General features: G+C 36.3%; 1 protein-coding gene across 4 annotated transcripts in view; it reads right to left on the reverse strand.

The window, feature by feature from the left end:
* Nucleotides 1-4,106: 4,106 nt before the first annotated feature.
* spir (spire type actin nucleation factor) overlaps nucleotides 4,107-18,287 on the reverse strand; it is an 825,932-nt gene continuing 811,751 nt past the window's right edge. For all 4 annotated transcript variants that reach the window (XM_069842160.1, XM_069842159.1, XM_069842161.1 and 1 more), the window contains 2 exons: nucleotides 17,180-17,481; nucleotides 4,107-10,332 (listed from right to left, as the gene is read on the reverse strand). In XM_069842160.1, coding sequence (XP_069698261.1) covers nucleotides 10,149-10,332; nucleotides 17,180-17,481 — 486 coding nt within the window. In that variant the 3' untranslated portion in view covers nucleotides 4,107-10,148. The remainder of the gene's footprint in view (nucleotides 10,333-17,179; nucleotides 17,482-18,287) is intronic.

The raw sequence follows: 18,287 nt of genomic DNA on the forward strand, positions 1-18,287 counted from the left end.
TATCATATGCTTGAGCTTTGAGTTTATTTTCCTAAATTGAAAGGTTGTAAAGTTTGTTTTAGAACCTCACTCAGGCCATTAGCCGTGCGATTGTTTACCTCTTTGAAAGAAAGACATCTCTCCACAGGTTTATCGACTTTAATGTACCTCACAATAATAACAAGTCCACGCCTGTGGAGTAACGGTCAGCGCATCTGGCCGCGAAACCGGTCGGGGCAAGTTATCTGGTTGAGGTTTTTTCTGGGGTTTCCCCTCAACCCAATAGGAGCAAATGCTGGGTAACTTTCGGTGCTGGACCTCGGACTCATTTCACCAGCATTATCACCTTCATTTCATTTAGACGCTAAATAACCTAGATGTTGATACAGCGTCGTAAAATAACCCAATAAAATAATAACAAATTGGCTTTTGGAGGTTATGTCTGTTGTTTCATAAGCCTGCACAGCAACAAAATCCGTAGAATGAATGTCCTGCTTCAGATCTTTAATAATAATTCATTTTGTATAGTGTGTGAAGTATATTTAAAAATATAAGTACTGTTTTAGTGTTCATCCAATATATTATCAAGACTGGCAAATAAAGATAACACGTCTAACAAATTTCCCCGATTTGTTGATTCCTGATTTTCGTTATGACACCTCAGTGACAATTCGTGAGTTCCGCAAAATACTAAAGAATCAGTTACTCTCCCTAGTATATGCCCGTTTTTTGTGACCTGTTCGTTGTGTTTCTGGATTGAAAATTTGACCGCGGAATCAACTTGTGCTGCGATATTTACTGTCCCAAATATTTTAAACTTACAAGCACTTACCAGTACTTCATGTTTATTGAAGGGCTCACTTAAATGTTTTATATCTTTGCAATCCGTCGACGTCCACAGCCCCTCGCCACCAAACAAACAGGCCAGGTGGTCCAGGCTGGTCGGGCCCCAAGCAAAGCATTATACTCGTAACGGTAACTTCGTAACACTTCGTGAATTTCCGTAGGTAGCAGACGCGACATTGCAAGTCGCACACCATGGCAGTTGAGTGCTAAAGTGATTCAAGTTGTGGGGCTCTTTGACGCGGGCTCAAGCTCACAATATCAAACGCACCCACACAACAGGCAGAGAAGTACGAGATGACGCCGAGATCTAGTAGGCTCTGAGGATGGTGTGATGAAGCACCGAAACAGCTGTAAGCCGCACAGACTTACATAATTAACACGAGTAAGTCCGCTAGTTAATCAATTACTTATAATCAGTTACAATATTTAGTGTCATACAATCTTGGACGTTTTACTGACACACATCGCGTCATGTGACGAAATTTACTGAAACAATTATGAATCCAGTACATTGTCCTGAACAAAATTTACACATTTTAAATGCGAAAAGAAAATTTCTGATAATTCGAAATTTTCTCGAGCTTCCAGCCAGGTCATAAGTTGGTGATCCACCGACGTTTCGAGGATGTTCATCTTCCTCATCTTCAGGGTTAAACGATATCTAAGGGTACCCAGCTCTTTAATTTATAGTGCCAGAGGGAGGAGTCAGCCGAGGAGCTGTGCGCCGATTGGCTCTTATTAGTGCGGACCGTGGCGTGAATGCGGCCGACGTGTCGTCTTGCTTTGTGCTTGCTGTTCGGCTGAATGACCTTGGGTCTCACGATGGGCTTGGCGAACGAGTTCTCATGTGTTCTCCGCTGATGATGGCCCGTCGTCCGGGCGGTGAGAAATTTAATAGCCGGTGCCCACGCCACGCTTAGTTGGAGACCCAAGTCCCGATTCAGGTTACCGCGTTCCGCCGCTATGGCCAGGGTTTCCTTTACTCTTCTATCCCAATAGCCCAAACACTTCACCAGGACCTCGGTGTTATTGAAATTAGCCCTATGGCTTTTTCAATACAATGTTCAGCCAATCCGGATTTTTCGGGCTGCATTAATCTGATGCTTCTTTGATGTTCCGAAAGACGCGTCGTTATTGTGCGTCCAGTCTGTCCAATGTAAGCCGCATCACATTCACAAGGAATGCAGTAGATCCCTGGTACTCTGAGGCCTAGATCGTCTTTTACTGAATCTGACCTTATTCCTAATTTTCGGCGGAGGTTTGTGGATTGTTTTTTATTCCATGTTTGTGGAGCAGTCTGCTTATCTTTCCCGACAACTTCCCTGTGAATATGAAGATGAAGATGAACATCCTCGAAACGTCGGTGATCATCAACTTATGACCTGGCTGGAAGCCTGAGAAAATTTCGAATTATCACGTCGCCAGGAAAGCTTCAGTAGTTATTTCAAATTTCTGGGTGACAAAATATTGGTGGGCATGGCCCCTAAGGACCAGCCGCCCCTGCCCAACACACTTCAATATGTCACACTGACACAAAATAAATAGAACGTCCCCTCCACCCTCCTGGTTTCAGCAGACATACAGATGAACATAGTATATTTGGTGTTGCCATCTAACATTTCAGCGAAAGCATTGTTAGATTGGTCTTATGAGCAGGCAGTAGAAGCAGCCCTCAGATGCATCCAAGCAGGCGGTGGTTCTTAAGTTTATGCTTTATTTTCATTGTGAATGGGTCTTGATTCTTCCAACATGCATAGTATAATCACAGTCTAGTATATACAGTCGCGAAGCTCAATACGTAGTAAATATGCAAACATTAGATAGTTGCTCACCACTAGGATCGCTAAGATCGCCTCATTACAGGCAATGCAAAATAGTACAGTCACAGTCTATTGTTTCTAGCACCCTCAAAACTCAAGCTTCGTGACTGTATATATACTTGTTTTTTGAAAGATGGGACATGACAGGAGTGTTGCGATCGGAAAAACAACTGAATGTCACATAGCGTGGTAGGCCTGTTGCTATGATAACAACGGTTGAGTTGCCAAACTTATCGTTCCCACATGGCGAGTGCTTAATAGCTCTCTTGGCAACATTTATTCTGCACACAGTGTTAGCATTGGTACGTTTCGTCTTTGATTCTCTGTCGATTTTTGTATTGTTTTCTTACCTTTGCGTCAATTGTCAATTAATGTTTTAACGTCAGCCATCTTAACGTCAATTGATACCTTCCATCAGCTGGCAGCATGATAGTCCATATTGGTAACATAGCAATGTTGTTCCAAGTTCGGCCGCTTAACTGCCATGTCCCATCTTTCAAAAAAACAAGTATAGTAGACTGTGGTATAATGCTTTTCTCTCACTATGGGTCCATTAACTACCAGATGATGAAAGTTTTTAAAGGTCACGTTGAACATCTGGTCACCGCAAATTAGATGCATTATTTTTAATTCAACTAGAATACTTGTATTGTGAAAGATATGACAGAGCTGTTAAGTTCTGAATGCGTATGAAAAAACTAATTGTTATTCTCGGGAAAGGAAAGGGATTAAATTTTGCATTATCATAAGCGCCAACTTATGAAGAATATTAGTACAGGTAGTCATTGTCCATTAAAAACAATGACGAAAGAGAACTATTTTCCCTTATTAAAATGAACATCTCTTGTAACATGTTTATAAGTGATTAATGAAAGTGAATAACACTCAAAATAGTGCCATTAACATATCAAAATATTGGGCATGGGGATAAATGGCTCTCTCAGTGTCACACAGTTGACGCCTATGTGTGTATTCATTCTATGAAGCAAATAAAAGTATTCACCAAATCAACCAGTAGGCATAGACTAATGTTAATGCTCAACCCAGTAACATAGAAAAATAAAAAGTTAAAATGCATTAAGCTACACAAATAATAATATAAATAGATAATTTAACACAAGAAAGCTGCAGGAAGATGTACATTAATAATTATTATTATTATAATTATTTCTTGTATATACTATACGTACAGTTCTTAATTTGTACTTACATGCTAAGCAACTATTTACATAGTGGTATAGTAAGTGTACACATATAGGGTATAATTTGTAAAATAAAAATACAAAAACAAAAGAAAAATTCACAGATATGAGTTGAGAGGGCGATCTCACAGAACAACACAACTATGAATATTACAGATACATGACTCTTATAGATGAAGTATTTGGAACTATAGTTTATACAGTGATATGCTATTTGCAAGATTTAAGTTCTGGTAGGAATTAAAATTTTAAGCACGGAAACTCACGAAATTTTTATTATCTGTATCTGAAACAATACAATTGGTTCATCACCCATTCACCATACTCCTGTAAGGGTTGTTTGAAATGTAATCTCTAGGAAATAAATGAACATATCTTGGTCTTATTTCTAATCATAGAAGAGATACAGATCTTGCAAGATGTTCCCCATAAATACTGGACAGTATGTTGCTCTTGAAATATCATATTTCAATATTTTATTTCAAATTTTGCTCCTTTTTTTCTAAATTCCTGTTAAATTACTCCGAAAAAGTTTCTGAATGAGACAAACTTTAAAACTAAAACAAATTTCATATTGTGTACCATATAACAGACACTATCTTTATATCCTGGGAAAATTTAAACTCATTTAACAGATTGAAGCTTCCATTCAGAGTGAGACATACAGTAGACTATCTTAATTTCATTAGAGCACGTTGTTGATTAATTTCTACGCATGTCCTGAAAGAACCGTAATTCTACAACGTTTGGAAATAGAACACTTTAAGACAAATTTTCCTCAAAATTACATCCAAACTCATTAAGTACGACAGACCGACAGACGATACAGTGTAACCTATTGTATCTATATCATTTCGTTTGAATTATTCATGTACGGTTATGGAAGTCCAAATTTTCTTTATTTCTATCACATTCTTACGTAATTTTAAATACAAACAAAAATAATGAAACTGTCAAATAAGAAGTTTAGTATGAAGTTTGAGCATTTTAAATTGAAGAGCTTACTTCCAAACTCCATCCAAGTAATTTTTTATCTTTTTTTGTGTTAATACCTCTTACTAGGATTAGATACATGTGCTTCACTATAATATCATTCAAAACTCCCTTAAGTCACGTTGGAATTATATTGAAAAAATTCCATTTTCTTCCAAAGCCCACCCAAGTCGTGAAAAAATTGAATTCCAAACCCCTCTTAAGTAACATATACAGAGTCTTTCATAAGTAACGAGTCTATCAAAAAATCAACTATTTCGGATCATTTTTGGAAATGATGTTTATCCTCACGAGAAAGGACCCGGTGCCGTACAGTCGATTTGGAAACAAACACTCCCTCCCGCAGTCGCCAGAGGAAGCTACTTATCCATGTGTAATGTGCATTTGATGCCAACTTAAAATGACCTGGAGCATGGCCTTCTATACACCAAGGATAATGGCACACGGCCATGTCTATACACATTGTTGTGATAGACTGGAATGATAAAATGCCATGCAGCCACTTAATGTTATTGCAGAAGAGAAAAATTGCTGCCTGATTTTAACTTGGAAACAGTGTCGCTCAAATTAAGCGTTTATTCCGCAGACAAAGAGTTTCCAGGCAGGTGGATCGGTCGCACAGGCCCAATCTGTTGGCCTCTGCGATCACCTGATTTGACTCCCCTGGACTTCTTTTACTGGGGATTCATCAAGAATCGTGTCTATGCGACTAAGTCACGCACCATTCCTGAATTAGTGAAACGAATTGAACACACAATACAAATGATTACGCCTGACATGCTCACCAGAGTCCATGAAGAGTTGATATGTTGCTTACCTTTGTGCATTCAGCAGAATGGAAGACATTTTGAAAACTGTACACCATAATTTTTCAACAATTGAAACTGTTTTTACATTTATGTGTTTTAATAAATGTTTAAAACACTAACCCTTCTTTCGTTTAATAGCTCTGGCAGCAAGGGGAGGGGGTGTTTGTTTTCAAATCGACTGTACGGCACCGGGAAGGGTCCTTTCTCTGTGGATGAACAACATTTAAAATAATGATCCAAAATAGTTAATTTTTCGATAGACTCGTTACTTATGAAAGACCCTGTATATTCTCTAACTTCATTGATTGCTGCACAATTATGATCGTTGTTGATTTTAACATTTTAAAGTTACAGTTGTACAGAAAACCGCTGGAAGTATAACTGTTATAATTTGGCTGTCTTTTTAAGTAATATAAAATGGAAGGCGAAGTAGTAGATTAAGAAAGTCAAAAGGAAGAAAACGTTCTAGAGATGAAGGAAACTGGGTAAAGAAAAAACAGCCAGTAAAGAAGCCAATCGTCCACCAAGATTGAATTGCCACTGTGAACATAGCATAAGTAATGATGACATCAAATACTTAAATACTGTTAAAATTTGTGGATGTCAATGATGACGAGCGAGCTTTCTATGAAGAGACACTCAGTACTGTATCCTCCAAGAGCAAAGAGGGAAAGATATTCTACTTAAGTGCTGAGGAACCATTCCTGTAATGTATTCTGTATCCGACACATAAAAGAAAGTTTTAGCTAAATATTCAATAATATATTACATTCATTAATTTCCCTGAGAATCTAAATTGTTCAAGTCAAGTGTAATTAGCATAAACTAGTTTATTATTGTCCATTACTGTGAATTTTTTCTTAAATGTTATATGATTTAAGTGGTTTCTGGGGGGGGGGGGGAAATTAGAGATGCCATTTGGACCTAAAAGCTAAAACAATTTTTTTTCATACTTCAGTATGTTGTTATACATAACAATACCTAATGAATACAGTTAAAATTAATTAGATTTAAAATAGAACAACGGGTAGGTTTTTTATTCCTCCTGATAATCATAAGAAAATGACAGGTGGAGTTTGGAAGTAAGCTCTTCAATTCTGAATTATAGGTACTTCAATTAAAAAAAAAGTATTACATCTGCCACAGATTCAATAGAATCTTCTAACGGATGTGTGTTTAAATTTGTAATAAAACTGTGAATTTGGAAGAAGACATGATGACATGAAGCTAGTAATTCCAAATTATAACCTAAAACCAGTTTACTAAGCGTTGTCCAATGTTTGTAAGATTATACTTTATATTTTAATTTAAACTTTCAGTAATTGTAACACTCTTCCAACGTCTTTCTTTTAAACTCATAATGATGTTACAGTACATTTAAAAACAAGATCAAACTCTATTCTACTTGCGTATTTTAAAAATCCCAGACGTACCTTTAGATACACCGAGTAATAGTAATTAAACAATAGGCTAATGGAATTCTATTCATTCAACTAGTGATATCAGTTTAGTTAATGATAATTCCTATTGTACTAAGAAATAACACAAAATACTCGTATTTAGTAATTTTATGAATAAAATTGTCTAGAATTTATTTATTTCCTAGAAATTTCGGAAAATATTTAGGTTAAACGTCAATTTTTACTCTCGTAAACTAAAATTTTACACGCAAATTACAAAAATTCCAATTAAAAATTTGAAGACTAATGTCGTGACTAGTTTATCCCATATAGCAATTATTAGAAGAGATTATTTTAGAATCATAAACCTGCACATATATTACCTGTCTTCTTAAATAATTATATATACTGCATATAATGACTGTAATGTTTACTCAGGACAGAATTAGACAAACAGTTAACAATATCTTTTTCGTGAATAATGTGTTAGCCAAGGTATCACTACCGGTATTTTAATAATTTTACAATATTCATATACTGTATTTGCATCATAATAAATATCCAGTATCATTTTGATGCAACATTGGACATTAAAACATTAGAAAATTTCAAGAAAGGAACGAAGGATACAATTTTATATTACAGCAACACACGACAGGGAATGGCAATGGTATGGCCTCTCCAGTTATGTATGTACATACGATGATATTCATAAGCCTACTTGACTGTTTCTGCTGTTTAATTTGTTCTCATTTTCAACAAGTGAAATACAAGCATTTCAAAACACGTTTTTATTAATATCTCTTATTATTTAATGTACTTATTTTTTTATCACTTGCGTTACACTTTCATCATTCTTAACATGTGAACTTAATGAGTTTACAAAATGGTAGCAAGTTATTTTAATATATCTCTATAGAGATATTCTTTCTAATTAATTTCTCAGGTAATAACAGTTTAGTATTAAATTTTTAAGGTACCACTACAGTATCAGTACCGATATATAGACACACACACATATATCGGTACATAGATACACTGTAAGTTATATTACTTTTATTTACTCAAAGTGACATGTAATTGGCTGATTAAATTAAGTTAATTTCTAACCAATGTGCTTACATAAAAGGAACATATTAATTTTATTACCTAATGCAGAATGTGAGTTTTGAATGGGTACCGTACCATACCCTTGAAATGTGAGCTGGTTACATATAAATCGTCAATTATACGAAGCATGATTTTATGGACAAAGGATGTTTCACGAGGCATGGGAAGGGCTCGAAATTGCATGTTATAGAACGATATTTTTCTGAAAAAGAAAGATCTCGAACACATCAACATCTTAACAACCCTATGAACAAAATTGGATATATTAATTAATACATAGGCCTGGATTCCTGTACAAGTACATTATAAATGGACTTAAAATGCTTCTTGCGTGATAATAAGAATGATTAATTTAACCCGAAAACAGCTTCAAAATACATGTACCGGTATAGAAACAATAAAATCTTTCTAGTACCGTACCGGTAATGCGGGATTAATAATTTTAGTCAACATAATACCAGTATCATTCTTTAAAACATACCGGTACCAGTTTCTTCTAGCAGAAGACATGTTCTCTCAATCAATTCACTGGTATTTTCAGACAGTTAAGTTTTTAAATTTATGACTGCATTTTCTTCTCAATAGTAGGATAATTTCTGTTAATACGGGAATATTTATTATTCATAGTTCGGATATTAAACAAAACTTATTATCTATCTCTGTTACAGAGATGAATTTTATGACTGACAAAACTTCAAAATAAATAACTCAAGATAGTATAATAAAATGTTTTAAGTTCAATCAATAAGATTGATGTATTTTGCAAATGTTTTATTTGTTATAACATTTTAGATGGAAAATATTAACGTTTTCGCCTTTTTTTGGGCATCATCAGATATTGTTGAAAGGAACGAAATCTAAATGAAGCCCAAGAAAGGCGAAAACGTTAATATTTTCCATCTAAAATGTTATAGCAAATAAAACATTTGCAAAATAGATAAATCTTATTGATTGAACTTAAAAACATTTTATTATATTGAATTAGATTTATCTGAAAACACAAGATAGGCCTATATGACAACTAATCTAACTAGTTAACACCTATTCCCAAATTGGACTGGGTCAAGATCAAAATATATTCTTCGTTGAATTCCTCAGAAAGTTATTTGAACAATATTTTTAACCCAACATTTGGAAGTTTTTATATTGAAGTTATTAACATGTCAACGAAGTAATATTTATTTTCCAATGTTAGGTTAGATTTCTTTTTGCTAAATTATGAATCTTCATGAAAAGAAATTAGTACAGTACTAAAATTTTGAAATGCAAGTATTCTTCTTCTTAGCATGGAGTGAAGTCAACAACCCTATGTGCAAGACTGAAAATATACTTTGTGTAATAAGTACGTATTTCATCTAAATTCCTCACGAGATGTTGTTTTCGATAAATAGGCCTATAATCCGTTAAATTTATTTTACAAAATTCTATACATTTCGAAAGGAATTAGTCCCATAGCACTGCAGTGAGCACAATGTTTAACATGCTTTCTTTTTCTTTCTTTAAATATGTAATTAAATTTACATTTCTGTTTCTCAACATGAGAACATTTTTTATTAACATGAACTAGGTATGTCATGTATAGAAAAACACATACGAAGTGCGGAGTTGATAAATCTTCAAGAAACATGACTATTTAGAACATTCTCCGATTTCATTATTCTTCTGTTCATAATCCTCTACCAGACGTCTGAATAAAGGAAGCATGTTACATTTTAAACTGAACAAAAGACCAGAATCAAGAGGCTAATACGATTGATGTGTTGTTTTGCTAGTACCAATGTTTCTCTCCCTGCCAAATTAACAAATCCAAGGCTCCCTGCAGGAGAGGAACCAAGTGCAAGGAACCGTGGACAATTATAGCACTCTACAAAAGCTAGTTCACAGTACTGAAGTAGCTTCATTAGAATGTGTATGATATATTAGTACAGAATATTTACAAGTATTGACAGGCGTACATTTAAAAGGAGTTCCTCCCATCAAAACGAGGACTTAATACACAGGGGAAAGGTTGAGGGTGAGGTTGCGAATAGCGTTGGTGCGGTTTGTGCGTGAAGACTTGATAATCTGGATCACCATCGTCTTGCAGTCATGACACACATTCATTTGAAGTCCCTTCAATTTCTCCTTTTTCGTGTCCGGTCTTGCAACTGTCTTCGATCGTCCCAATCTACTCCTGGAGAACAAAATTCAACGTATTAATAAGTTATTAGTCGCAAAGTGGAAACAAATTCAAAGAAAAGGTAAGGAACATTCTACTAGCACATGTGCCGCTTTGCATAAATAAATATTTAAATTTAAAGATTTAGTACTGGTAATCAATTAACATTCAAATCCAGATGTTTGAGATAGGCAGGACATGTAGCACTTATGGGCGAATCTAGAAATGCATATAGTGTGTTAGTTGGGAGGCCGGAGGGAAAAAGACCTTTGGAGAGACTGAGACGTACATGGGAGGATAATATTAAAATGGATTTGAGGGAAATGGGATATGATTGTATAGACTGGATTAATCTTGCTCAGGATAGGGACAGATGGCAGGCTTATGTGGGGGTGTCAATGAATCTCTGGGTTCCTTAAAAGCCATAAGTAGGTTAAGTAAGTAATCAATTAGCCTAAAGGCGCGTCTCCACTATTAAACATTTAACAACAACATGTTAAATGTTAAATTGTTTGCCATTAACATCCCAACATGTTGATTGAACATGTTAATGTTAATTTCATTTAACACTTTGTCCACACTGTTAAGCATGTTAAACTTCACTTTCTTTGCGTAGTCCACCATAAACAGTCTATGAGATTTTAATATAGATAGCGTTTTATTTTCAAACCTTGGACAATGAACTCAGATGATGATCTGACTTTTGTAATTGCCTCTATTGCTTGTTACAAGGCTTTGAAAAGGAAGAAAATGAGAATGTGGATGCGGCAATATCTTAGTAAAAGACACTTTGCAGGATACATTCTAAACGAGCTTAAAGTTGAATACAGTATCGATTTGGATTCAAAAACTTGCTGAGAATGTCAGAACACGATTTTAATATAGTGCTGCAAAAATACTTCCTGTTACATCAAAGAAATACACAATTTAAGAGCAGCCATTTCATCTCAATTATAAAAATTACAGCGCGATTGATTATCATAGGACCTACGATATGATAGATGTTAAAGGAGTGGGTAATATCGTATAATTATTCTTTCCGAAGTTTTACGAACGTTAACATACATCACCAAATACGACCATTACTGACATCAACATAGCATTAACGTTTAGCGTACGACGAGAGTGCGAAAATTCTCTATTGTATTCTCGAGAACAATTAAATAATAATTCCAGTTCTCTAAAACAGTCGGCCTTCTTAGTTTTGCCCGTGTATTCTTTTGCAGACACATCCCACAAACAAGGCCTTTCCATCAGTGCATTAATTTTATTCTAATGTATTTTCTTTCGTCCACTCCATTACTTCGAACAACTTACAGCTAACACCAAGGATCAATGATAGTATAAAAATGATCAAGATACGCGCCACAAAATCGGAACTTATAGTTGCTGCTATGGAGACTGTACGAACTTTGCCGAACTGTACTGACGCTGCACGATCAAATGAATTGACTTGACATGTTTTCCATTGCTGCTGGAAAACACGCCAACATGTTAAAAGTGTTACATTCAACACAGTTAACATGTTAAGTCACTTGAGACTTGAAATGTCCATATACATGTTAAATTCGACATGTTATATTTAACATGTTGTTGTTAAATGTTTAATAGTGGACACGCGCCTTAACATTCATCCCTTGTTGATAATGCTCTTCTCCTTTATGTTTCAGGTTTCCAGTGAAATCGATGAAGCAGGAAAATTAGAGAGACTACAGTGGGAAACAACATATACATAAATTAATTTGCTTTGTTCCAACGGATTATGCATGCAATTTAGATAAAAGTTTCTTCTGTGTCTTAACATGTTATATGTAGCAGGTGCCTAATTACTCCTGTTTACTGATGATGCCATGAATACTTGTAATTCCTATGACTAATAAAAATGTAATCTAATCTAGTTAGCAATACTGTAACAATTACTTTACTTTTTACGTCTATATTATTATGGAAGAAGGTGCTTGATATTGGTAATACTGTTGCAAAATAACCTCATTGTGCCTATTAATTGATGTAGTAAAATTTATACCTTCGAGTGCAGTCTACTTCCATTGCTGGAAACAGGAAGACTTTAAATGCGATCTGACCTGCCCCTCCATCGCCACTCGCACACCGAGAATAATAAGGCCACATTTAAATTTTGTGTGTGTTGTTAGAAGAGTCTGTTTGTATCACTTCTATGTGGTCTAATAAGGTCATATGTTTAGTAATTCCTTATAACATTTTATAATCAAAAAGAGGGGGTAATAAAGCCACATTTTTATTTACGTCCTTATTAGACTAAATAATTCTTGCCGAATGTTGAAAGTGAGAGGACACATTGTCACTCATGGTTTTATTATTTCAATACTGTTTCCAATCAGTATTGTTAATCTGAAAATTGGAAGGATTGCATTGTATGTAATAGTAAGGGAGACTGGGGAGGTTTGACCCATCTCTATAATTTGAAATCCCGCCATTTTTATCTCTGGTATTTGTCATGGTTCTCTTTGCTTTTAATGTCAGAGGTAATATTTATGCTCCTCAAGGCAGTGAAACCAAGAACAGCTGAGATTCTACTTCCTGTTTGATTTGTTGCTTGCTGATGTTGGTTTGATGCTCTTGTTTATAAGAATCCAGGTAAGTAATTGCAATCTTAATGGTAATAGTGATAAGATACATTTGATTCTACATCCTTTTAGGTTCAATTTCATATATTTAGTGTGTAATTTTCTTTATTATTAAGTATATAAGCATATAGAGTGTTAGTTGGGAGACCTGAGGAAAAAAGACCTTTAGGGAGGCCGAGACGTAGATGGGAGGATAATATTAAAATGGATTTGAGGGAGGTGGGGTATGATGATAGAGACTGGATTGATCTTGCACAGGATAGGGACCGCTGGCGGGCTTATGTGAGGGCGGCAATGAACCTTATGTTATGGTGCGTGTTTTCATAACATTTTTTTTTTTCTTAATAGGATGCCTTTCAAGTGGAAACTTACTGAAAATCCAAGGAAGAAAGTAGATCCAGAAGTAATGAAAGCTGCTGTAAAGCGTATCCTCGATGATAATGTGAGCATTTGAGCAGCTGCAGTTGAATATGAAGTTGATAGGAAGACTTTAGGGAGGTATGTCACTAAAGTAAAGGAAGGAAATGAAACAGCTTTCAAGGCAGACCACAACAGCTCTCAGATTTTTAGTCCAGAAGAGGAAAATGATTTAGAAAAGTACCTTCTAACAGCAGCTAGGTTGAATTATGGTCTTACTCCTAAAGAGTTGCGAAGATTTGCTTATGAATATGCAATTGCTAGAGGTAAACCAATCAGTGATAATTGGAAGAAAAACAATCAAGCCAGTTATGATTGGGAGAGAGGATTCATGCATCGTCATCCAAGACTGTCACTGCGGAATCCCCAGGGAAAAAGTCTAGGGAGAGGGACAGCCTTTAACCCAACAAGTATAGGCGAGTTCTTCCAGAATCTTCGTTCTGCGTATCACACCAATAAATTTGGCCCAGAATCAATTTACAATCTGGATGAAACTGGGGTAACAAATGTACAGAAACCTGGCAAGGTAATTGCACCAAAAGGGGAAAAACAGGTCTCAAAAATGACTTCCGCTGAGAGAGGGACACTTGTTACACTTTGCAGTGCAGTAAATGCAACAGGAAATGCTGTTCCACCATTCTTTGTCTATCCAAGACAGAGATTAAATGATAAAATGATTGATGGTGCTCCTGTGGGTTCTTGTGCTGGTGTTAGTCCAAGTGGGTGGATGACTGGAGAGACCTTTGTTCATTATTGGGAACACTATCAAACACACAAAGTGCTCTAAAGAACGTCCTGTGCTTGTCATCTTAGACAACCATGAATCTCACGTAACACCACAGACACTTCAGATTGGTAAGGACAATGGTATCACACTACTAACATTGCCACCCCACACAAGCCAAAAAACTCAACCACTTGATCGAACTGTATTTGGGCCCTTCAAAAATTGTTTACAATCAAACTATTGATGACTTCATGACCACTCATCCAGGAGAAACTGCAACTATCTACCAGATCCCAAAATTTGTTGGAAATGCATTTCCTGTTTCTTTCACTCCTGCCAATATAATCAGTGGCTTTAAATGCACTGGGATCTGGCCATTTGATTCCACTATTTTCAATTCTACTGATTTTATGAGCTCATATGTAACTTATCGACCAAGTCCTGCCAGTGAAGATGCAGCAGCCACAAGCAAAGAACCCCATCTGACACTGATTAGCCAGCCAAGTTGTAGTGGAATTTCACCAGAACAAGTAAGACCTTTCCCGAAAGCTGGTTCAAAGAAAAGTAAAAATGGCCGCAAAAGGGTTGTTAGTAGTGTGTTGACAGACACACCTGTCAAAGCAGCTATTGAGAAAGAGTATGAAGAACGCGTCAATAGGAAGAGAAATCAGACTACCCTTCCTTCCAAAACTATTAGGAAAATATTTCCTAATGACTGTGAGGACTCTGTATCGATTGAAAAGGAGAGGAAAAAGAGAAGAGAGTCTCACTTTACTCCTACGGCTGATGAGGACGAGGCTTCTGAAAATATAACTGATGATGAGTGCGAGGAGATGAATAATGAAGATTGGGGAGTGATGTCTGCTAAAAGTGGTGATTTCGTCTTGGTTAAGTTCTGCACCAAGTCGACAGCATGCCATTATGTTGGAAAAGTTATACAGATCAGAGAATATGAGTGTAAAGTGAAATTCATGCGGCGCTACCAATTCGGGTCAGATTGCTTTGTGTATCCTGATGTTGAAGACACTAGTTATGTGCCATTTGAAGATATGAAAATTCTTCCAAAACCAGTTTTCCAAGATGGAACTGAAAGAATGTCTTCAAAACTTAGGTTTTCAGTGAGATTTATTAATTTAAATGTGCGTTAAGTGAAAAAAGTGCTATTTCTCAGTGGAACTTTTTCTATTTTCTATATTTTTATAATATTTGTGTTTGGTACTTATGTTAGAAATAGTGTTCTTTGTATTCATATCCCTAATTTATTTAAATATTGAGATTTGTACTGTTTTGTCAAACCTCCCAACATGTGGGTCAAACCTCCCATATGCGGGGAGGTTTGATCCAGAAAGCAGTATAATTAAAAAACATATAGGAAATTTAATACATTAAGAACAGGCTGTTCTGCAATTTACCATATACTGTAAGTATGTCTGGGATCTTAATCTATCTAATGGTATGTTTTCATCACCTCTAAGGAAATTTATTTTTGAAAATAAAAACAAAATAAAAATAATGGGTCAAACCTCCCCAGGCTCCCAGGCTTAGTTCATAATCCAGGTTTTTGTAGATGAAATAGTTATTCCGCAAAAACTAAAGTGAAAAATGGACTTTAATGATACAGAGATGCCACAAGCCAACCAAATTGCAATGATGTTATTATATTCTGCTCTGAATAATAGAACCAACAGTTGTTTAGTCACCTGTCTGAAGACAGGTCTGAACCTCACTTTTGTGATACCAACAAGGCACACTTATGAGGCAACGAGGTCAGGAGATAATAGGGTAGGGTGGCCAGTTCCTTTCCCCCTCCAATGCATACATCGCTGATTAGCTACATACTGTATTACACTAATCAGACTTCAGATGCATATAAACAATTGTTCTTCCTCTGACACATATCATCAAGCGAGATGTACTGCATGATAATAGATGTACATATCAGCCAGAACATCAGTCACAGGATTACAACAATCAGTATTACATTGAATTACACAGTGGCGCCGTGGTCTAAAGATTCTGCCCAGGACTCGCATTACAGAATGTGCGCTGGTTCGAGTCCTCGTGGGGGAAGACATTTTCTCATGGAATTTCGGCCAATGTATGGGACAGGTGCCCACCCAGCATCGTGATGCACTTGGAAAGCTACGATAGGTAGCGAAATCCTTTATGAAAGCCAGCGATAACAGCAGGGGGGGGGGCATTCATCATGTTAACCACAAAATACCTTCATTGTAGTTGGATGATTGTCCACCTCTGCTTCGGCATGTGGGAGTGAGACCAACAGCTGGCTGATCGGTCTGGCCCCTTAAAGGGCTGTAGCACCACGGATAACTGATACTATTGTATTTTATTTCTGTGTAAGTATTAAGGTTAATATACTACTTTCCTATATTAGTGTAACAAACTGATTATTTATTCGCATAAAATGTTTAGAAAATTAAACCTGTTATTTGGAGTCTTCTTCCAGAACAATAAAGGAAGAGAATACGAAAAACACAGTTAACACTCAATAAAAATTACTTATAAAATATTTAACAAAAAGTTTTGCTATAATAATTTATTGTTGTGTTAATTGCAATAAAACTTATCTCATTGTTGAAAAGACGCAAATGGTAATAAATAAAGAGAAAAATCAGCCAGAAATAATAATTTTCTGAATTTACAGGCTAAAAGTAAGCTTTAAAACGCTCTTCTATTTATTTATTTTATTATTATTTTTTTTTAGTGTGGCCTTATTAATTCTCGGTGTGCGAATGATTGACACAGACTCAATCCCGACTGCAGTGAATATGAACGCCAACATCGTATTTTGGATCACAGTTTTCACTACACACATTAATCACTCAATCCCAGACCGACAACGATAGTGGGCCAAAATATTAATAGAATAAAGAGTTGTCGGCGAAATCCTTTCTAGCAAAGTGCACTGGAGGTTTTAAAATATAAATTCTATTATACAGAAATATGAGGCTTATCGAGCTCGATAGGCAGCATTGTATTCAGGAAAAGGGAGAAGTTCTCAGACCTGGAAGTAGTGCCACAAGATATTTCTTCATTCTAGATTACGAACCTTTTTCCAGAATGGTCTTACTTATGTGGACAGCATACATACCTCCTTTCACTTGTAGTGGTGGTGGTGGATGCAGGACTGATAGCAGGAAGCGACTGTGGACCTTCCATGCTGTCCGCCATGCTAGAACCGACACCAGAACATGGGGCAGACATAGATTCTCCACGAGTCAAGTTAGGACTGGAAGGTGCACTGCCAACACTGTTGCGTACCATATCTGGCACCATCAGACGCGACATCAATGACCTAGGAAATGACTCTTTTGTTTCTTCCTCTGGTGACGACAATCCAGGGCTCAGAGCAAATACTGGTACTCGTGAGAAATGTTCTGTTGGAATTCGCATCTGTTGGGACGAAAATAAATAAATTGATACATATCTAGTACATTCACTGACAAGTTTTAACAAGTAGGTAACGGTATTTGAAAAACAAGATAATAAGATTATTATGATGTACTGAAGTACGTATATTTCCGTGCAAGTATTCTGCTTTACCATATGATGAAGGATGGATAGAACAGAGAAAAATTCTCTCCAGGATTCAAACCCTAGTTTTCAGCTCTACATGCTGAATTTTTCTCTGTTCTACCCATCCTTCATCATATGGTAACGCAGAATACCTGCACGAAATAACATATGTACTTCGGTACATCATAATAATATGATACGCATAAGTAATCACTCAGTGATTCAAGACGGCGCTCATTCCATCAGAACCTGGTCGCTTAGTCACTCGTAATGAATGCACCTTTGTACATAGTGTGTTGGACATTGTGCCACTGTCACATACACAGTACAGGAGGGTAGGCCACCTAAGGGAAAACCGAGAGGGAACTGGAATCAGGTGGGACTTAGTAGACAAAGCATCAGCACGTAGAGCTGAAAACCCGATAAATGTTCAACAACGAAAACAGTATCAGCAGTAACAAGTATAGCTGTCAAAAAAACGACCGCACTCATGAACAGCGAATATTTTCTAAGTCCACTTCAGATAATGGTTTTTTTTAGTGGGTTATTTTATGACGCTGTATCAACATCTCAGGTTATTTAGTGTCTGAATGAAATGAAGGTGATAATGCCGGTGAAATGAGTCCAGGGTCCAGCACCAAAAGTTACACAGCATTTGCTCATATTGGGTTGAGGGAAAACCC

The sequence above is a fragment of the Periplaneta americana genome, chromosome 12, assembly GCF_040183065.1.
Source record: "Periplaneta americana isolate PAMFEO1 chromosome 12, P.americana_PAMFEO1_priV1, whole genome shotgun sequence".
In the NCBI taxonomy this organism is placed as follows: domain Eukaryota; kingdom Metazoa; phylum Arthropoda; class Insecta; order Blattodea; family Blattidae; genus Periplaneta; species Periplaneta americana.